This window comes from Nelusetta ayraudi, unplaced genomic scaffold (genome assembly GCF_046127955.1).
Source record: "Nelusetta ayraudi isolate G7.1 ecotype Tasmania unplaced genomic scaffold, CSIRO-AGI_Nayr_v1 ptg000090l, whole genome shotgun sequence".
In the NCBI taxonomy this organism is placed as follows: Eukaryota; Metazoa; Chordata; class Actinopteri; order Tetraodontiformes; family Monacanthidae; genus Nelusetta; species Nelusetta ayraudi.
Window position 1 is genome coordinate 1,821,575 of NW_027466140.1, and position 22,868 is coordinate 1,844,442.

The 22,868-nt window shown below is 44.2% G+C and overlaps 1 protein-coding gene across 2 annotated transcripts in view; it reads left to right on the forward strand.

The window, feature by feature from the left end:
- Positions 1–108: 108 nt before the first annotated feature.
- Positions 109–22,868, forward strand: part of klhl4 (kelch-like family member 4) — a 30,103-nt gene continuing 7,343 nt past the window's right edge. Inside the window, exons 1-8 of one of the 2 annotated variants that reach the window (XM_076046442.1) lie at positions 121–264; positions 3,605–4,065; positions 12,269–12,436; positions 13,500–13,636; positions 13,989–14,185; positions 18,416–18,628; positions 19,752–19,938; positions 20,135–20,359. In XM_076046442.1, coding sequence (XP_075902557.1) covers positions 3,611–4,065; positions 12,269–12,436; positions 13,500–13,636; positions 13,989–14,185; positions 18,416–18,628; positions 19,752–19,938; positions 20,135–20,359 — 1,582 coding nt within the window. In that variant the 5' untranslated portion in view covers positions 121–264; positions 3,605–3,610. Of the gene's footprint in view, positions 265–3,604; positions 4,066–12,268; positions 12,437–13,499; positions 13,637–13,988; positions 14,186–18,415; positions 18,629–19,751; positions 19,939–20,134; positions 20,360–22,868 lie in introns of both variants that reach the window. The other variant, XM_076046443.1, reaches the window with a different exon arrangement.

Genomic DNA, 22,868 nt, shown 5'->3' on the forward strand with positions numbered 1-22,868 from the left:
GTTTGCGTCAATTGTTTTTGCACCACAAAGGAAGGAGCTGAACTGGGTTTCCTTTAGCGACGGAAAGTACCACCTTCCTCTGGAAAGCCAAACAGTTTTGTGCTGAAGGAGGGGCACAGAAAGAGGAAAAAAGTTAGACACCCCTGCACACTTGTGATGTGCGTGTATGACTGGATTACATGCTGTTATCCTTGATGGTTCAACAATTTCAGAAGATAGCTTTGACTGAATGGTCAGGAGTAACCGCGAAAATCAAATTCTCAGGTAAGATGATCAGTGAGTGTTGCAATGTGTAATTGCCTTCAAAAATGTATTTTACCACCGATGTGGCTTAGCTAATACTACCTTGTAAGTTAGAGCTCTAAGTGAAACAAATGTGCTGTCCGTGACTGATTCACTGCGTTAAAGAACTTGGCTGACTGAACGCAAATTTCTACCATATTTTTTTGTAATTGAAGTTTTGTTGTACTTCGAGTTATAATTTAACTACATACTCAGAGAGAAATAATTCACAGACATGGCAACTAAGAAACAGAATCGTTTTCATTTAAAGGAGGAATTTGCTTTGTGTCTGATGTTGGATAATGACGTAGTATACCACATCAGTCTGTTTGAAATTACATGTCATAAGGGAAGCCATGTGGTGTCCTTGACTCTGGAAAAAAGATATATATTTTTTTAAAATATATTTTGATGGCTTGTTACCGTCCATAAGACCATATTTCATTTTTATGGGCTTTGATTATCACCAAAATGACAAAGGGACAATTTGCCTCAGCTACAGTACAGTCTCATCATACAAATAAACGTATTAACATATATCAAATTTAATAACTTGGAAACTCTGAATCTACCAAAGTAGGAACTTTTTAATGGATAAAAGCAAGTATTTTTCTCCCTTTCTGTTGACATAAGGGCAACATATTTTGTGATTCAACATTAAACCAAACAGGTGTTTGTGCTGACACTTTTGTGAAAAAGCCTTATTAACATCCTTGGATTAAAACCAAAGTCAAGAGCTTCATGAACCAACAAAACAAGACTATTTAGCCTAAATGCTAAATCAAAACTATAGCTTTTATTTTGTTTTCTCTAATTGTTAAAGACACACATTAATTTAAAAAGTGAAAATATGTGTAATATATACATATACTAGTTTTGTTTCTATGTGTCATGTCTTTTTGATATGCACACAATTAGTCATAAAAGCCAGTATTTCACCTTTTCTCTCGTGGCATTTCTTTTTTTTTTTTTGTTTAAATTCTCCATCTATTGGAGGAGTGAAAGATATCACTCAATTTATTGATCCCTTGAAATATGAAAAGCTCCCATCATTGAACTTTATTGCCCTCTCACCCCCTTTACACTTTATCCTCAGTGGCAATACACATATGTTAATTTCATTAAACATACATCAAATTTTAACATACCCCACATGGGACTTGTCAAAGCAACATTCAAAAGCCAGTCCCATAAAATAGTGGGAAGTACATTAATATATGTATATCAAAAGTCTTGATACTTTGAACTATCAAATAATTATTACTGTATTTTGATCCAATGATCCATGGCGCAGGAATGATCAGTTTTAACATTAAGTGCAATGCAATGCAAAACAGTTGTGTTCTGGGGAAAATTGAATATCAGTTGAACTGAACCCTACTACGATTTTGCGTAGCCCTTTTTTGTTTAAGAGTACACAGTTGGGAGCCCCACACCCCAAAATGCAGCTCACCCACCCACCCACCTTTTCTTTTCTTTTTTTTTTTTGTGAAAATGATCCTCTCCAAGTTCAATACAGATGCTTTAATGGTTTTGGTTGATATGAGTGGACACTCTGGCTGGTTGCCTCTCCTCCTCCAAACCTGCAGTGGGAAGTGGTGTAGGCGGATGAAAGGTTGCTTCATAATGAAATCCAGCAGTTTGACTTCAAGTTTCTCTCTTGGTGGTATTTTGTTTTTTTTTCTTTTCCAGGCAGATGAATTTGAGCTGTAACCCCATGATGCCAGTGTGTGAGCTTACACACACAAACACAAAAAATATCCCATTGTTTCAGCTCATTCGGATAATTTTCAAGCTGAATTCATTTCTCTGTGAGAAAGCCATACTCTCGCCAGACAGCATGCACCAGTGAGCGGAGAGAATCTGTCCTGTGTTTTGCAATATCTCACAGCCCAAAATGATTTCATTTGAAGCAAATTTCTACTCCATACAGTTCTCTCTGACAGCTGGATCAAATAACAAGTGCCTAAAACACCTACATTCAACTGTCTTGACTTAAAGCCTGAAATACTGACAGGATTTTTTTTTTTTAGTCATGCAACTGTTTCCAAATGCTACTAAAGCTCAGAAGAATGATTAGCTGATGGATCAAAATGAATTACTATATTACTTTCTGCCCTGTCCCGCTGCCCCTTTCCTTGCATGTGTGATTGAAGTTGTAGGATCTCAATTACCAGCGATGGTATGGTATGTGTGTATATATGTGTGTGTGAGTGTGAGTATGTGTGTGAGCGAGCTTAAGAAGAGGCAGGATCTATTTTTGAAATGGAAAATACGCTTTTTTTCCCCCCTGAAGCCTGAGCAGGGAAAGTGGCAGCTTACTGACCTTGACGGTTCATCAGTATGTGGTTTTCTCACTTGTAATCGCAGGGGGATTTCAAGACGGTGACTGAAGGAGAATATTTTCTCCGCCTGGCTGCACACACTGAGACATTTCCACATGGGGGTTGCATTTGATGTGAGAATGGCAGACTGCACACACATGCACGAGTGTGAGAGAAATTACACCAGCCGTGCTTTAAAGTGTTTGTTAATCTGGGCCGGCGAGTAGTGAGAGCACCTAGTGTCTGGCTGCTTTTCTTGGATCGGACACACGGGCGTGCATGGATCAGCAGTACGTTCAGGTGCGTGACGAGCCCATCATACCGTGCAGTTGGTCGGCTTCCTCCTTGAGCAAGCGGCGATTTACTTTGTTAAGGTGTGACCTCATCATCCTGGCTCCATGATACCCCACCTCCCTTTGCAGCAAGACCTGGCAGCCCCGTTATCACTTCACACACACACACACACGCACACACACACACACACACACACACACACACACACAGAGGGACGTGCAGAGAGAGAGAGAGGGGGAGAGAGAGTGGGGGGGGAGGAGAGCAAAACAGAGAGCAGCTGAGGGGGAGGGAGGGTGTGTGGAGCATGCATGTGCATTAACTGAGCTCCAGCGGCACAGCAGCATCAGCAGCAGCAGCAGCAGCAGCAGCAGCAGCACAAGGGAAAGAGAAAGACGAAGGCAGAGAGAAGGGAGAGTTGGAGGGAGCTTGGTAGTGTCGGGTACAGGAACAAAAGCTGCAGAGGACTGCTTTTCATTTCCACTAAAAGAACAACGGAGGAGCAGCAGCAGCAGCAGCAGCAGCAGCAGGAGGAGGAGGAGGAGGAAGGAGAGAGGGAGGGAGGGATGGTCATGATATCAGTTAGGCAGTGACGGAAGAGAAGAGGCACAGTGTAGTCAGCGAGGACTAAAACCGAGGCTCTGCTCTCCTCTGCTCTCCATGTTTTTGGGGACACCACGTACCACTGCCTTCATCTCCAAACCCAGAGGAGGATGTCTGTGTCGGGGAAGAAGGAATTTGACGTGAAGCAGATCCTCAGGCTACGCTGGCGCTGGTTCAGCCATTCGTCTCAAGGTTCAGCCGGCAGCGGGGGCGGCGGCATCGGAGGGGTCGGAGGCTACATCCAACAGGATGGCCTGGACCACAGGGGGACGCCGGTCCAGGGCCGGCTGAAGTCACAGCGCGGCATCGGAGGTCTGCGCAAGACCAGCAGCCCAGTCCACAGCATCCTGGCGCCGACACCGGGGCCGACACCTGTCTGTGTCAGAGCGGGTTCTCAATCATGGCACCATCAGCAGAACAGCACCCAGGCAGTCCAGATCAACGAGGAGTCTTCCAAGACCGGCTATTCGCCAGGCACCACAAAGAAGAAGGAGGTTGCCAACACGGGCAAGGAGGATGTGAAGAGCAGCGCCGAGGAACCGGCAGAGGTGGAGGCCAGAGAGAGGTACGACTGTTGTAGCTGAGTGTGTTTTTCGATAGAGAGAAGGGATGAGACACAGGTGTATCATGCGCCTCTGCCTCAGTCCCACTGCATATCGTACACTCATTCAGCAGCAGCCAGATGCTATTTTTGGAACACACGCTCCCCTGATATCTCGAAGAGAAAGTATCGCCGCTAAGCAAAGTCACGTTCATGCGGTAGAATTCTCGAGGCAACTCTTGAGAATAAACACATTTCACTGTGATCGGGAGAGACGAGCATGTGCCTCCTTGACAGTGTGGATGTCACCCACTTGGCCGCTCAGTCAGGCTGTCTGTGCGCATTGTTTCCACCGGAATACATCTGGGAAAAAGAGAAACAAAGTTTTGACTTCCATGTTTGCAGCATTTTCACTGACACTGGAAAGCCATTCTGTTTCATTTGACTCACGCACTGCAGCTGCCCACATGGTCACCTGGGGACAGCTCATAATCTACAGCATGTTGGCCAGGACAAACCTATGAGGATCACTTTAATTATTCAGTAGATGCAAGGCGGTGGCTTTATCTCCTCCCTTGACTGTGATGTGGTCCAGAGTATGAGCTGGTTCCACAGAGGACTCGCTTCTTAAATCCTGCACTGAAACGTTCTTACACGAATTGCAAAGTGAAAAAGCAGGAAGGAATCATTACGTCACGGAATGTAGTGGTGCAATCAAATTAATTCAGCAGAAAGAGCCTGTTTCTAGTCTTTGTGTCAAGGGTTCCATAGAAATGTTCCATCAAAATATAATCATATTCTCATGGAGTTTTTGTTTACTGCTGTGGGCTTCTCCCTCCATTTCTTGTTTCCCTCCAGTATTCTCTCTGTGTGATCCTACATCTACTTCCAGGAAATAAATAGGTTATTGTGTGTGTGTGTGAGTGTGTGTGTGTGTGTGTGTGTGTGTGTGTGTGTGTTATCTGGCAGAGCGCTCAAAGCAACTCCCATCAAGGATGAAAAGAGCATCTTGTCTGTGACATTCTGAGGTGATTGCTCTTTGAGCTGTGCTGATTCCTGCACTGCCTTTGTTCCAGGCACCTGGGGTTGTGGTGAACAATAAAATGAAACATTCTTTGTTTAGCAAAAAGGTTTCCCTGATTGAGTAGATGATCTTAAATACACATTCTCTGCCTGCAGCCAGCCTAAAAAAAAAAAAAAACAGAGTACATTTGTGGATTACACGAGTACCGTGGGCAAGGGAGACAGGAGGTGTACCTTGGAACTGAGCATGAATAATTCCGAGTTAAGACACGATTTTTGAGTATCTGCTTTGCGTGTCCGCATAATTGGCAGATGTTTTTGGGGTCCCTCTGTGTGAGAGGTCCATGCATAAAAGATGTGCCCCACAGAATAAATGTGTAACTCATCAGCTCTCTCAGGGACCCAGACTTCATGCTGGCCATGTAAAATACAGTGCAAATACCATAGCTTGACAACGACCCTGAAATATTAAAGCCTTTCCACTTTCTTGGAGTGTGAATTTATCTTTGGCCGAGCTCTTCTTGATTGCTACGATTTATGGTGTCGATCACCAGCAACGGAAACTGATTTTTAAGGGGAACTGCAAAAAAGGTGGCTTCCTAACCCTGCAGTGTCCACAGAACATAAATATTCTGTCCTAGAGAGCAGGGTATCCTCGATGCCTTGTTACACACACAAATAAATCTTCTTGGCACCAACTGCTCATCATCATTCAGTGAATTGATTTGTTTGTCTTTAATTCGTGAAAAGAAAAAATATATATTTTCAGCACAGCCATGTATTGAATAACAATATGACCAATATGTCACATTAAATCAAAGTTCAGTGGCAAAGCAGTCAAGTGGAAGTCTATTAAAGTCTGACGCCCCAATTTATGTTTATGTGCACAAGCTGCACATGTGGTTGCGCAGCAAACATGGCTGGTGACCGAGCGACACAACACGGCTAGCAGTCTCGCCTGCCTCTAAGCAGATGTGGGGATGTCACTGTCTGAGATATGCACATTCATTTGCTCCACCAGCTGGATGGCCCTATTACGTCTCACATCATAAATCCTTGACACATAATTTGTCACAATCCCTCAGGCTGAATGTAAAAATGAGATCTGCCGGCTGTGGGAAAAAAAAGCTGAAGTTTTTGCCATTCCTCTGTAGTAGCAAAATGTGTGTCAGTCACTTTCTGGTACATGCCCCTCAGTGATTAGTTCGATTGACAACATCCTCAAAGAGCCATCCCATCAGTCAGCTTCCCAGGCTTTCATTGATTCAGCCTCCCATTTTTGCTATCAATAGCCCCATTTGACAAAGTATAATAACTTTTTGCTGTCTCTCTGAAGAAGAATATGTCAGTCAATGTCTGGTACACACTCCTCAGTGGTTTGCTGAATTGACAGTGTCTTTGAAAAAAAACAAAAACATCCCATCAGTCAGCATCCCACTCTTGCATTGATTTAGCATCCAGCTTTTGTTATTATTAGACTGAGCTGACTAATTATATTGGCAAGATCTCATTCCATCTCATGGGGAAAATTGTGTTTTATTTTAACAAAACATAATGATAATATACCTTATAACAATAAAATGTTAAATGATTTGACCTTATTTATTATTATTGCTTATTATGCCAAATCCACTGCACAAAATGCTTTCTGATAATGACAACCTGTGTCCCAAGCTGATCAACAAACACCCAAGAATTAAGCCTTTACCTGCTGCACTTTTCAAGATATGTGTGTTTAAATCTTAAAAGGGTTGCTGAAAGATATACAAAATAATTTAACACACGCTGTCTGTTGAAGCTGATGCGTTTACATTACCGGAATTTAATTGAAGCCACAGTTACTTACCAGACTAATACCACACATACATACTATCTAGAGAACCTTGGTGGGCTTACTGTGTGTGACAGCCCCAACCTCTCTCCTCACACTACCATATCTATATACTCCATATTTGTTCCATCCTTGTGACCCTCATCTAAATAACCTCCCCCAATATCGCTGTCAAAAACAACATTACGAGTTAACCTAAATGGAATTGAAACCCTGACCTCTACCACATAAACACAAATAGAGGCTTGAGCCAGTCGCCGTTCACATTGAATGATATTTCAATTCTCTCTCTCCTACTCTCTCTCTCTCTCTCTCCCTCCCTCTCTCTCTTACCTTGGAAGAGAATTACCACCACCGCAACCCCTGTCAGCTGCAGTAACTCAGATATTTGTCGGCTGCCTTATGATATTGTAAGGCTTACTGTTTTGCCTGAAATATCCGTTGTGATCTCAAAATGACATCCTCCGGGATCTCCTCTTGGAATTTTTGTGAGGCTGTGTCATTGATTCTGAGTGTTCTTTGACTTTGCCAATTCAGCAGTCCGTGCACAACAAGGCTACCTTTCATGAAAGCTGAAGTCAGTAGCACCTCTTCTAGTCTTTCTTTGAAGAGTAAGATGAGATGGAGGAGCAATTTATGATAGGCTTCCTCCTTTCTGTTTAAATGTTAAATAATGTCACATACGCCAACCCAAAAAAAGGGGCTTAACTTAAATACAATTAATACCTAGGACAAGTTTCAATAAATATTACATTGGGACTATTATAATACGCTGTGGCTCTTTTTGCATTCCCTCATTTGTTTTGCCAGAAAGCCTTAGAGTCAAAACAATTGGGATTAGTTGTGCATCATGATGAATTCACTGACAAAACACACAGTTAGTTTTAAAGCCTCTCAATTAAAATGCAAGACCTGGTGAGTGTTAGGTTTGTTGCAAGTAGGCATGTATCTAAATGTTATTATAGACTGCTGAAGTGTAGGCGCACACCACTCCAGTAATTCCAATCAATTTATTTACACTCCAGCATAAGATGTAAATAAATTATTGATGACGGTCTCATCCCCTATGCCAGTTAACCTGCCATCAGCAAGGCAGCGAGGAGCTTTCCGCTTTATCTGCACATTTTTCATGGCCCCTTCGACACGCAACAAACGAGTACACACGCCCACATGAATACACATACAGTTAATGACAAATGTTGCCACCACTGAAATGCAGAGTTCAGCATAGTAAACACAGATGATCCATGAATATGGAGAGAAAATGCCATCGCGTATTGACTAATTTTTGACCCATGCAATAAAAATGCCTTCACCTCTTGTGGAATATTTACAGCGACAAAGTAAAGCGAATGTCTGCATAGTCATTAAAAAAAGTGTTAATGTTATTGGGCTATTTTTCTTGCTTTTGACAGTTTTTAGTATGTTTAGGTTTTTAGATAGCGGCATTTGAAAGCTTTAATAGACTTAAGCATTTATGCTTGTGTGCATTTGATTTTTGCTTTTCAAGGCAATTATGCCAACTCATAGACAATCTCCGCAGTTGCCAACTCTGGGTACCTGACTGCCTAGAGAGACAATTTGTTCATTCTACATGTGCACATTCAGTCGTGGGCTCATAGTTGTACCCATTTCACCATAAAATTTAAAACAAAACCCAGAACTTTCACTTGTGGCTTTCACTTAATCGTGATGATAATACTTTTTTCACGTGTCCTTGGGACTTTGACATGGAGAAACGCTTACAATTTGTGAATATCCAAGGGTCAAGGGTGGGTTGTTTCCAAAAGAAGTGGCCACTTAACAGAGCAAAAACAAAAAAATAAACCAACACAAGAGCATACACTACTCCAGACACATGATAAAAACACACACACAAGTCTACCCCTGACCACACTTATGGCTTCAACTAAATGTATATAAACACATTCTTTCACTCTACACTCCACTCACAAACAGCCATACACATGGGCCTTCTTTGACCTAGAGCAGCTGTTGGCAACAGACCTGGACATTCTAATGGAGGTTTATGTCTGAGGCTGTGTGGCTCAATCTGACTTCCTAAATCTGTTCTTTACCAGTTACTCTGCTCTTCAATGTACCAATTAGGGTTTTTGTTGTTTTTTTAAAACTTGATTTATGTGGTAGTTGTTGGGGTCAGAGATTTGTGTACGTTCCTGTTTTCACGTGCTGTGCAGCTGTTAGGGGACATCAGCTCTCATTCTATTGTGCAATGATTAATATTCTGGCAAGTTGTTTTTTATATTTTGTGATCTGGATTTAACACTACAGATATCAACAACATCTTTCTGACTAGGCGCAATTACTTTTTTTTTAAATGAAATTCTTGAACTTGCATTTGAGATGTCTATAATGTAATGTAATTTTGTCCAGTTTAAACTGAACTACGGCTATCTACTAGGACATTACTGAAAACGACATTCAACATTCAAAATTCATTTCAAGATGACACCGCTTGATGGCACATACCAAGAATTAAATTATGACTGTTCTTAATTCCAGTTTTCAAATGGTATCTGATTCATTCCTGCAACCATATGGAGCACAATTTCAAACAGACAGTTTCCATTTCCCATTCTCGCTGCACACTCATTAACTGCCTGTGGATCAGCATTCCAGCTGAGATATTGATTCTTCATTGCAGACATTGTGCTGACCTCCCCACACCACAACCGCTACTTTTATTTTAATAGCATGTGCTTGCAAAATACTGCTGGAAGCATTTGCAATTTTTCAATAAGTCCCAACACGCGCTTCTTTGTTTCACCCATCATTATCAACATTATGCAGGTCCACATCCGGCATGAGTGAAGAAAGGTCTGCCGTGAGCTTCTGTGAGACAGGAAAAGTGCAGGGAGGAAAATCCGTTATCAACCCCGCCTCACTCAGGGATCAAACCACTACAGCTAGTGTATATATATCTCGCGACACAAAGCCGAGCGGCAGTACACCGACTGTCAGAGGTATAAAGATCTCCTGCAACATAAAGACTTGGCACATGCTGCACGAGGCTTTGTCACAGCTGTAACGTTTGGAGCCCATCCCGGGCTACTCAGCAGCCTTCAGGGGCAAATAGCTGTTATAATCCATTTTGAAAGAGACGTTTCCCTTTTGGCCAAGGCAGGCACAACTTTCCCTCTTGCTGTGGGATGGAGTTGACACTAGTTGGAATAAGACTGGAGCTCCTAGCATGTCTGACTCACAACCTTTGCAGCTACGGGATAATCTGGAGTGACAGGGAGCACATCTTGAATCGTCAGGCCGTTCATCCAAGAGGGCAGTTTTGGCACAGCGAGATGTCAGTCTCATTAGCACGGATGAAACGGAGGAGGGGAAATTTAACATGATATTGTTAATTTCTTCACCCTGAAGAATTATCAAGAGTATTTTAATTTTTAGCTCTTCGTCAGAAATCTCTCATTATAAAGCCTTTAATAAGGTATTACCTTGAATCAAAGGCAAGAACCACCTCATCTCAGGTTTAGCTTGAAAGCATTTTTTTTCTCAAGATTTTTCTCTCTCACTGAATTTGTCACCAGATGGTGTCATCTAGTGTCAGAAGGAAATGACGAGACTGAAGGTGAAGTGCTCACAGATGGAAATGTCACAACGAATATGGGAGGAAAAGGCCAATATTGCTTTTGTCAAATTTACCATCTCATTATTTCTAGAAATGCAAGCTGGCACGGTGAAAGACATCACAAAGGAAATCTATAGGCTCTGTGAATCAGAATGTGTGTCTCAATAGCAATAAGTGATACAGCAATGTCCCTGCAGCAGTTTCTCAAGAGTAAGGCGTTCTGGGATTTTAATGCCCCAATAAAATTGGGCGATAGCTCTGATGATTCAACCCACCACCGAAAGCGAAATACGCACCTCAGAGAAATTTACGACTCCCCAGAATGTGATACCAAAGTAATTAGTGTCCAAGAGATTGGTAGGCATGAAAAATCCTTGCAGCATGCCTCCGAGCCAATACAAAGGCGATGCATCTCAGTTTTATAGCCCCATTGCTTATTCGGTCTTGTTTGGTGTTCCCCTCCAAGACTTCAGAGTCAGTGGGGAATTATGGAGACAAGGCAATAAATTACTCTTACATTCGGCTGAGTGTCTCCCAATAAAGATTAGACTAAAGGATACTGCAGCGGCTGCAGGTCAAAATAAACGACCCCCAGAGGGAACATGCTGTTGCTTTAGGTAATCAAAGGGGAAGAAAAGTCAGACGCTCGGCTCAAAAGTTGGTAATAGTCGGTTAATCAGAACGTCAATATGCCTCCCCCACCATTCCCAGGTTATCAATCTCAATGTGTGCCAATACAGAGCACTGCCAAGCATTACAGGCTTTGCAGTTCATTCACATTGACAAATCTGTAATTTTATGACCCCGTGCAGCTCTTATATCAGCGTGTGAGTTGTCATGAGAGGGGACATAAAATGTTACTTCAAATAGCATTGACATTTTTTTTTTTCTATCTTGAGCCTTGTGGTATAGCGGGCCATAAATTTCTGCGGAGAGGTGGCTGAGGTCTGGTTGTGTAGTGCAACAAACAACCCTGAATGTCAATGAGTGGACTTGATCTTTGAAGGACACTGAGTGACTGAGCTGCATTATTTGCCGCAAGTCAGAGGGATTACTTGGATTCCTGTAAAACAGCATGTAATCTGGCAGCCTGCGGGGACGGGGACTCAGTCTCGGCACAATCCTGCAAGGAGCAGGCCTGTTTACTTGTTAAGTCCCTGTCTTTGGGAAGCGCACATGCACATCCAGATATACAAGCACATAGGAGCAGACACAAAGGCACGCATGCATTCAGACAGAGGAAAATTCTGTCTGGAAAGCTGTTGCATAGATTGCGGCGCTCGCTGCTCCCTCTGGACTGCAGCGCTTAGTTATCCACTTATTCGCAGAGTTTAGAATGTTACAGTTTTAAATTCAGCTTAGAGTGGCAAGAAAGACAAAAACGCACCACAGGGAATGGAGGATTAAGTAGTGCAAAGTGTCAAAATAAGCTCTTTTGTGGGCTCAATAACTTGTTTATCTTGCTGTGTTCAGCTTTTTGACTTGCGTTTTTTTATGCTAATTGCAAGGGAGATGAAGCAGTGAGTGGAATTAATTCTCCTGATGAATACATTTGTTCCCCGGTAAATGATATTTTCTGGAATATTTAGGTGTCAGACGTTTTTCTCTTTGCCCTTTGAGATTGTTGCTTTTTATTAAGCTGGCACTTTTTCTTACTGTATCCAATTCAAACACATGGGGAATTATTTCCCTGTCAAATTTACTGCAATTGTCTCAATAATCTTCTGCTTTGGTATTCTCATCTCTTGTCCCCATTGCTTGTCTTCATGCAGGTTGGCTCTGAGCACTTTTCCCAGAATGAACACCAACTCCTCCGACGAGTTTTTCCAGGCGACAAACCATGCAGAACAGACTTTCCGCAAGATGGAGACTTATCTTCAGCACAAGCAGCTGTGTGACGTCCTCTTGATAGCTGGGGATCACAAGATACCGGCTCACAGGTTGGCGTTTGTGCTTCATTTAGCTCTGATTACATTAATTACAAGTGCATCGGTATATTTTAGGAGTCCATCTGGATTCAGTTGATTAGACTGTTGCTGTGTGCAGTCAGGCCGTCACCCCAACCATGGTTCAGTCCATCACAGAAATAATAAAATAATCCTGGAGATGGAAAGAAAGATTCATCTGCTTTTAATAACCTCACTTGACAGGGGAGATATGCAAACTCCATGCTCAGTGGTTTCCATCAAAATAATGCACTCAACTGAGATTTAATTGCATCTCCTCCCCTCCCAATTTTCACATTGCATCTGAGCTACGGCCAATCGCAGACACTGCAGTCAGCCATGAAGGTGTCGATATTCAGGCATCCGGTGCACACTTCACTGGCTGTGATGAAAAGATTGCACGACACACACACGGAAAGCTATGCAATCGCATTTTCACTCAGTGTATGTGCCAGTAAACCTGTCCACACAGCCAAGTGTTCTTAGTCAATCCAGACTGACTTATGAAATAAAAAACCTTGACAGAGAAAAGTGTGAATGACTGAACTAGAGCTTAAGGTTTCAAAGACTTGCAGAGGTAATAGAATACAATCTGATGCATTTTACAATAGGCTTTATCGTCTGAGAAGCGGCGGCGGCGGCGGGGGGCGGGGGGGTATTTCTGCACTATATCATGTAATTTTCTCTCTCAGTTCCGTGTCCAGCCAGCTCATCTGTCCGCACTGCCATGAATCAAGTAGAGTTTTCTGTGAGCTAGACAAACGAGTTTGCATGATTATGGGTTTGACTGGTGTGGCTATTAGCAGCGTGACGTATGTGGGGGAATTTAATTTATCTGACATGGAGGAATGATACAGAACACGGAGCACAGTTTATCATCGCAGCAGCCGCTGAGGCTGTATAAATCATCGTTAGAAACAGTGCGTCGCGGGAAGATGAAAGTCAGCACAGTCACTTTCTTAAGCCCGGTCTATATCGATTCAGTGACCACTCAAAATAGTCCGCGCCCGGCCTGTGAAACATAAGCATTAATTCAATTACATTTCCTCTGCGGCAGGCTTGTCTTGAGCGCCGTGTCGGACTACTTTGCTGCCATGTTCACCAGCGACGTGCGGGAGGCGAAGCAGGAGGAGATCAAGATGGAGGGAGTCGATCCAGAGGCCCTCCGATCTCTGGTTCATTTCGCCTACACGGGTGAGTGCTCATAAACGCATTCACTGGCTCTTATAAGTAGTTATGAGACGTCTTGGAATCTGCCGTGATTAAAAATGATCAATAAGGGCCCTTTATCACCGCCGTGACTGACGGCGCAGCACTTAACTAATGCAAGTCCACTTTGATAAGTGATGCTTGTTTGAATGTTTGAACGTGCTGCCGTGGGCGGGGTGGGGGGTGGGGGGGTTCTAATGAATCTAGACTGCGTGGAATAACCCAATGATTCTGTCAGCAAAACGACTGTTTATGTCCCTGTGCGATTAAAAATTCCGCCATTACCGTCCACCCCTGGCCCTGACACACATATATTTTACGTCTCCTGACATTGCAGGTGTCCTTGAGCTGAAAGAGGAAACCATTGAGAGTTTATTGGCGGCGGCGTGCCTCCTGCAGCTCTCGCAGGTCATCCAGGTCTGCTGCAACTTCCTCATGAAGCAGCTCCATCCCTCCAACTGCCTCGGCATACGCTCCTTCGCCGACGCCCAGGGCTGTGCGGACCTGCTCGCCGTGGCTCACAACTACACAATGGTAGGGAGGCTGAGACTATGGATGTAATATAATAATTGAATACCACACTAGCAATATGGCGGCGCAGCGGTTTTGTTTTGGAGCAACTCCATTGAAATGAACGGACCGCCATATTGGATGTGGGGGGCTGGCTAATACCCTATTGACATGGATGAGTGAGCTAAATTATTTATTTCGTAATAAGGAGGGATAGGGGGTCGGGGCTCTCAAAAGTCACTCCCATTCGCATGAATACACAACCGCTGCGGCGGTAATGATGAGCTCCAGCAGCATCAAGAGTGTTTAAAAATGTGCTTTTAATTGCCGCCGCATGCGCTCTCACATGAAAGGAGGCCCGCGAGTGAATGGAGCGAACCCCGCTGACCTAATCTAATGGCGCTGACAGGATTTACTCGGAGCAGCCTTCTCTTCTGTGCTTTATGTCTTTAATTTCCCATGCATCAACTCTGATTGCACCCCGTGCCGTAATAACGATTGTTTTGTTAATTTGGGCCGCAAATGCAATTTTCCGAGAATACGTGAGGGGAGGGTTGGGTCGGTGGGTCGGTGGGTGGGTGGGTGTGGGGGAGAACACATGCACAGCAACTCCCCCCTGTTCTCAGAACGGTTCTGTTCAGGAATCTGTCACATCGCCTCATTCCAGCTGAAAAACTGTCCTGTGCCGCATATTTAAATATAACTGGAATGGTTTCATGCTTTCACCTGGTCTTATACGATTACGTGACTGTGGGTGAGAAATGCAGTTTTGCAAGTCATTGATTAGGATTAGTCTGCTGCCCCAGACAGAGTGGTAAAGGAGTATCCACAGAGAGGCGGTTGGATGGCGTATGGTGCTGGATATAGAATGTGTGTGTGTGTGAGAGAGATCTTCATGTGCGCGTGTGTTAGGGCTGCAACGATTAGTCGACGTAATCGATTACGTCGACAACCTAAAATTCGTCGACCGAAAATTGAAGCGTCGACGCGTCGTGTTATTGTTAATTGCTGAATGATAAAATCACACTCCGGCCGCTATGCTCATTTGTACCTGCAGTGCAATACTGAGCGCCGAGGGCGGCAGTGTCGCTCGTTGTTTACATCCTGCAAAAAACAGAGAAGAAGAAGAACGGCTTCTTCTTCTTCTTCTTCTCCTCTTAAAGGCCGACCCAAAATCACTAAAGTTTCGGAAAATTTCATAGAAAATGAAGCAGCGAAACACGTTAGGTGCAAACTCTGTGAAGCTCACCTAGCGTTCCTGAGTTAGCACTACGGTGATACGCCAACACATTAAACGCCGACACCCTGGAGTTGCTGTATCGTCACGCACCAAATAACGTCGAGGATAGATATTTGTGAGTTATGTTTTGAATTACAAGCCTATTTATTAATTGACAGTCAGCCTCTGACGCAAGTAGTTTTTTGTTTTTTGGCACGTCGGAAAGTCATGGTACAAGCACGATAGTTCACTGAGGTGAATGCGTACTTTACGGCAGTAATTAGTGAATTACCGCCCCTGTCAGTACTATCGTCTATACTGAATTGGAACACTCTTTTACTCATCACTTAACTCAACTGTGTTATTTAGGGCATGTTAATTCGATATTTAAATGATCACAAATCTGTTGAAGGTGTTTAACTGTGCAATAGAACATACATTGCAAATAACCTTTAAATCGTGAATTAATATCATATTTTACGTTGAAAAATATAACATCTATGTCACAGGTAAATGCTTTTGTTATATTTGTCATAAAAGGAATGCTGTCAGAGTACAACAGTATAACACAGATGTGAAGATTTATGCAATTTAGTTTAACCAGAACGCCAAAATAGGCGGTGACAATAAAGAAGAAATTTGTGACTTAGTTTAGTTTAGTAATTAGTTGACAACAAAAATTCAGTGTCATTAGATGCAGCCCTAGTGTCTGTGTGTGTGCGTGTGTGCGCGTGTGTGCGTGTGTGCGCACGAGGCAATATTTGGATATTTGCATTGGATTAAGATTCACGCACACATCTGTCCGATAACTTCTTGCCGGCGTGATGGCGAGAGGCGAGCCTTATCTCCTAAAGGACATCTGCTCGGCCTGTTTACACAAACCGTATCCAGGAGCAAGGGGGTTAATCTAATCATCAAGCTGCACAAGAGGGCCAGCTTCCTCTTCAATCACCTCGCTAACGAGGAGCGAGAACCGAGCTTCCTGGAAGCCCACGGCCCGGGTCCCGAGCAGAGCGTGCAGTGTTTTGATAAGCCTGCTTTTCCTGTTGGAGGGCAGCAGCTGAGACCCCGCTGTGACATCCCGGTTCGCTTTGTTGTCTGTTTGTCCTCCAAGGGAAATACTTTCAAGAAGAATACCTTCATTCCAAAGGTCTCCCAGCTTAGCCATATAGCCATTGAGATGTCAGTGCCATTCGTGACGTCACAAAGGGTCTTTTAATGTGGACAGTCAAGCCAGAAGAAGTAGAGGACAGACTTTTTTCATTTCAGTTAGGTTCACAGGCAGAGTACAAAAAAAAAAAAACATTCAGAGTTTGTTTTTCATGATATGGGTCCTTTAAAACCTGTGAGCAGCGTACGCTGATACCAGATGATCAGCCAGAACATTAAAGCCTCGGGACAGTGTTAGAACGGTGATCACGGACAGACCGCCACGGCCCCATTTTACATCAGTAATGTCCCAGTGCCAGATGGCTCAGGATATCCTGAGGTCGCCTCTCCTTGTCCTGTTGTGGCAGCACGAGAGCTCCTTTTACACAACTGGCACTTTTATGGTTTTGGCTGAAGAAGCGTGACACTCGTGCATCGACACCGCGCACGCATGCGCATGTGGAAAAAGGGTCTTTCCTGCCTCTGAAAATGACCTTTTCATTCCAAGTTCTTTAGAGTGAATGATCTCCAGCCCTTTCATCACTGGCCCCCTCCCCAAGGAAAAGCTGTCATCGCACAAATTTCTCTCTTACGTTGGTTGAATAAATTAGCGTCTCGTCCCGCTGATCTTGTTTTCCGAACGGTTTACCCACCAAAGATCGCCGTTTTCTGAAAACGCTTCCTTTTAAATGATTATAAGGGAGGGGAAAAATGTTTTTTAATTAAGTTGTCGGCTTTTTCCGCCTGGTAATTGCAAATAATTGGCTTGTTGCTCCACACTGACAACAAGGGGGGAGGGGGGTCGGCTGGAGGTTGTTGTCGTTGTTGTTGTTCCGCTTCTTCTATTTTTTGCATAGAGTCTCCACGGCAAATCAATAAACGTGCCTCGTCTCATTTAGGCTGTCAGTGTTACACTCTTAAAACCTGCCCCGCTAATAGACTGGCGCGAGTCGCCGTGATTTGCTGCGAGTCGATGATCAATACTCTGCTTGTTTTCAGTAATTGTTAAACATCCGCTAGCACTGAGTGCACGATTTGTCAAAGTTGTGCTGGCAGCTTAATATTTAATGCTTGACTGCTCCAAGCGGGGCGTGATTACGGGCGAGTGATTGCTCTACATGTCTTTCATGTGCGTTAATATGTTTTGGATTTACTGTGCGTGCATGTGTGTGCGTGCTTGCGCGCGCGCGTGTGGCGGGCATGTTTTATATATCATCATCCCTAATGGAGCTGCCCATGAGACGGTGTCCTTGAGCGGGCAGCCGAGCAGAGCTGTGATATTGCTGGAGCTTCTGGCTGTTGAATGCGAGATCAATCTTTAATAAGCCCAGAACGTCTTCCACTGAAACTCAGAGGTGGAGCGCTGAGTCGGCGTGATGTAATGTTGGTTTGCAGGGCTTTTCTGTTTCTCATTAAAGCTCTTGTAATTGCCCAACGCTGGCGTGTATGATCATTAGCTATCAGAGCTTACAAGCTTAAGAGGCAGCTTCTTCCACTTCTTCTTCTTCCCCCTTTTCTTTTTTTTTTTGGTGGCGACGAGAGATGCCAGATTGATTTGTACCCGCTGTTGCGTGGATAATTGTGTTCGCCGAGCAACGGCAAAACAGACGGACGGCTTCATCTGTTTGCGAGAAACATTGAAACAATGGAATTGAGAGTCTTCGACTGCTGCTCATGCGAGACAACAGAGACGGAGCCGTCTGATTGTGTTTTCTGCCCGCTTGCGTCGCTTTCCTTTGTCACCTCTCTGTCCTTGTGCTGTTGATACAGAAACACACACACATGCACACGCACACACACAGTGCGGCACCGGTACCCCTCCCCAACCGGCCCCCAGCTAATGACTGATGATTATCTGCCTCCTCCACGTCTCCTCTGTCTTCCAGGAACACTTTCTGGAGGTCATTCAGAACCAGGAGTTCCTGTTGCTCCCCACGGCTGAGATCGTCAAACTGCTGTCCAGCGATGACATCAACGTACCCGACGAGGAGACCATCTTTCAGTCCCTCATGATGTGGGTGCGGCACGACGTCCAGCACCGGCAGCAGGACCTCGGGGTGCTCCTGGCCTTCATCCGACTTCCTCTTCTCCCTCCGCAGGTGAGGTAGCGGGTGAAAAGGACAAACACACAATCGACATAAGCATCTATCTATCTATCTATCTATCTATGTTTGTCTGTCTGTCTGGGAAAAGAGTGCTGAATATTGGACTGATTTTAATCAAATACATTTATGTAAAATTAAAAACAAGATGTTTAGTGTGCAAAATACAAGAAACTAAAAAAAGGTCCTCTCAGTTTGATGTTAGTTTAAGAAAATCTTTTCTTTTTTTTTAAATATATATATACAGTATATACACCTACACACATATGTACACACATATGCAGTTTGTGAATATAACAGCAGTCTGCTCTTTAATTTTTTGTTACAGCTTTAAATTTATTATGAATTTTCTCGTGTTGTCACAGCGCTGAAAGTGAACACCATGAAAAACTCAACGCTTCTCTTACAGTTATAAATCAAGCTGACAAAATGACAACCACGCCATGTGGGATTTTATATCATTAGGCTATAAATAGCTGCCCTATATTTGCATTGTTACTACATCAACCGCTGCAACTCACATTTATGAGGAATGCTAATTTTCTACTTTATTTAGCAAGAACAATAAAGCAGGAAAACGCATCTGTTAGCATGTGAGCGCAGCATTGATTTCACTGGCACGATACTTCCCCAACCCGAGCAAACCCATGTGACTTTAATGTCATGAGTGAGAGAAGCAGAAGGCGCTGCATTGTTCTTCGTAAACAACAATGAAACAGGCCCTGAGTCGACTGGGACGGTCGCTGCGAGGCAAATAAACACCAGAATGTCATCACACTGTTTGTCAAAGCTGAGCTTAGACTTGAAATGTGAGCGGGGCAGTGCTTCACTGGCAGCCCCAACAAGATGAAAATTAAATGTACTCTGAAATATTTAGCGAAACCACATTAAAAATGTTCCATTTCAAAAGCAGCTGGCTCTGTCTTCAGCGTGACGCCAATGATATTTAAGACATATTTCTGCATAAGTGTAGTGAGCATTTGGTTTTATTCTCAGAGAATCAGAGAGCAATCGGTTTTGTTGTTCCAAGAATACAGCAGCGATGAGAGGCGGATGTGATGCATTGCTTTCACAACACGTGACACGTTTGTTACTTTCCTTCTCGTCTGGTTTCGTCCAGCTTCTTGCTGATCTGGAAAACAACAGGATGTTCTCCGACGACCTTGAGTGCCAAAAGCTGCTGATGGAGGCCATGAAGTACCACCTCCTGCCAGAGAGACGGCCCATGTTCCAGAGCCCCAGGACCAAACCCAGGAAGTCCACTGTGGGCGCCCTTTACGCTGTCGGAGGGATGGACGCCACCAAAGGTGCAGCGCTCGGGCAGCGACGGTCAAAAACGCAGCAACGGCGTTTAAACTGTACACAAACAAACGTGTGTGTGTGTGTGTGTGTGTGTGTGTGTGTGTGTGTGTGTGTGTGTGTGTGTGTGTGTGTGTGTGTGTGTGTGTGTGTGTGTGTGTGTGTGTGTGTGTGTGTGTGTGTGCCGCCGTGTGGTTATCAAAGGCTCCACCACCGTGGAGAAGTACGACCTGCGGACCAACACCTGGGTCCAGGTGGGGGTGATGAACGGACGGCGGCTGCAGTTCGGCGTGGCGGTCATAGACAACAAGCTGTACGTGGTCGGAGGGAGGGACGGACTCAAGACCTCCAACATGGTGGAGTGCTACAACCCCATCAACAAAGTCTGGTCCACCATGCCCCCGATGTCAACACACAGGCACGGACTTGGTGAGTGACATGTCCTCGGTCAGGTTTAAGACCCGTGGCGAATAACATCACGACAGACAGGTGAAGCGTGGTTTCATACATGGGTCCTGCTCCCAATTCACGGTTTTCAGTCTCGCTTTCAATTTTGAAAATGATGACGTGGAAAATTTGGCTCTGGACTTCACGAGCAGGGCGTTATTTAAAGTAATATTGGCAAGACCGGAAAGGGAACATTTTCTCTATAAAGTCCTCACCAGAAGCCAGAATCATGTGGATTTTCTTTGTAAAACATGAAAAAAGCTTCTGCTAAAATCTGTCTGTGAGTAAAAGTTAAACCTGCTTCGACAAGACGTTTCACATAATTTGATTTCATTTCAGCAAGATTTTTATTCATCAGTGACCAGTCTAGAGAGTTGTTATTGTCAGTCCTGATCAGTCGGAAAACCACTGAGTGTTGTTTGCCTTGTCGCAAAGACTTTATGAAGCAATAAGTGATTTGAAACATTATAAATATTACACAGCAAATCAACGGAGCGCGGTGAATTATGAATAAATGCAATGGCGTGAGGGTGTGTGCGGGTGAGGGAGGGGGGTGGGTGGGTGGAGGCTGATTATGCAGTAATTATTTTGGGCTTGTACTATCTGATCACTGTCACGGAGTTCATAATGGGCTCCAATGAAGCGACTAAGTACACAGGGCAGGGAAAACAATTACAACAAACGGCTTTTAACAGCAGCGCGCGTGGCCCGACAATGGTTTCCAGATGAACGCACGAGTACGTCGTGTTCACCGACAAATGCGAGGATCACACTCCGAATGGGGGGCTACGATCAGCGGGCAGATTTATTACTGCCGTGGCTCTGTAGGCGTGTGATGAGTCGCAATCTGCTGCCGCAGATCCGGCGAGTCTCCTTGAGGACGCTGTTGGTAGCGACACAGGCCGAGCTGCAAGGGTGGTCCGGGTCTGTTTGTTTGGGCCCGGGTTGCTCATGACTTCACCACCAAAGTGATTTAAATGAGGGTGGGCCCGACAGGGGTGAGGGTTGCTGCCGTGCCCTAAACTGATTGTCTGCCAGAATGTAATTTCTGGCTGAGCGGGAAGCGCTAGAATGTCTGCAGCGTCACATTCTTTACTGTCTCATTTTCCAAAAGACAAAGACAGAGGGCTGAACAAAGGCATCAGACACAGCAAACACACAGATGGAAACATAGGAAAGTATTTTCTTAGGACTGTCATGTCAGATCTTGCTGCAAACTAAAACGTCTTTTGGCTGCAGTTGGATAACACACACACACACACACACACACACACACACACACAACAAGCAATGTTAAAAAAATTCTAAGAAACAAACCTTAACCGTGATTGTAGACGCACAGTTGTGTTTTTAGAGTTTGTGGCATTAATCTCACATACAGCCAATGTGAAACTGATAAAGGTATAGCTCCTCCACTGTTCATGCTGTATGATCCTACTTTCACTTGTATATAATGATTGACATGTTGAGAAAACTGAGCTTTAAAAATGTTTGGGTGTTTATAATTGCAGCTGCTTAGTGACACTGAATCGCACATTATCGGTCTTCAGTTCTGAGTGGCAATCAACTCTGAACACTAAACACAGTCATTGAAACATGTTCATCAGGTTTCCAAGTCACTGCACATGAAGAGAATGTGCAACCGAGGAAGGACAAACATTTGATGGAGCAGTATTTTCGGAATGTTAAACTAATAATCAGGTGTCAACGCACCACGCAACCTAACGTTAGCTGAGCACCTCAGAATGTGGTTCGTTTTTCTTTTCTGCACGAAAGAAAATCAGCAACAGAAATTAACGTTCTTTTTTTATTCTATTTATTTACTTATTTTTTTTACCAAAACCTGAATCACCTGAACGCAAACACAATTTCAACCCGGGGACGGAAACCAGAGGTGTTCAGTTTAATTTTTATTCATGCGGCGTCGTTATTCAGCACTCTCCATATTCAACAGTGTGCTTCTTGGGTTTCGCCGAGAATGCATTGAATCCGACAGCCCTCCCGAAACCTTTTCTGAACCAAGCGTCAGGTCCTGTAAGCGCGCTGCTCTCCTGGATTGGCGACCCGACTGCCTCCAGCTCGTCAGGCTCCTCGCATGCATAGTTACAGTTGCTAACGTACAAGCGGGACAGAAATGGAATTTTTTATTTGTTGCCCTGCTACTATGTTTACTGGCTGCGATACCTTCGAGCAATTTCCCTTCCCTTAGTCAGGCTACCTGGTGTTTCAAAATCATCAAAGAAGTCGCGGCGTGCACAGATGGGAGAAATCCAGAAGAAGGAGAAATAGAATAAAATCCGGTTTCTTTTGGAGATAGACCTCCTGGTATTTACCCATTTCCCTATCAGGCTCCGGCAGACTGCGCCAGCTGTTCTCTCTTCTGCCATCCTCCTCCCCCACCCTCCACCCCCGCGCAGTAAATCTCATATCGGAGGCACTTTTTGATTCGCAGTTGAAACAGACCCGCGGAACCGAACAGCGAGATCTTGTC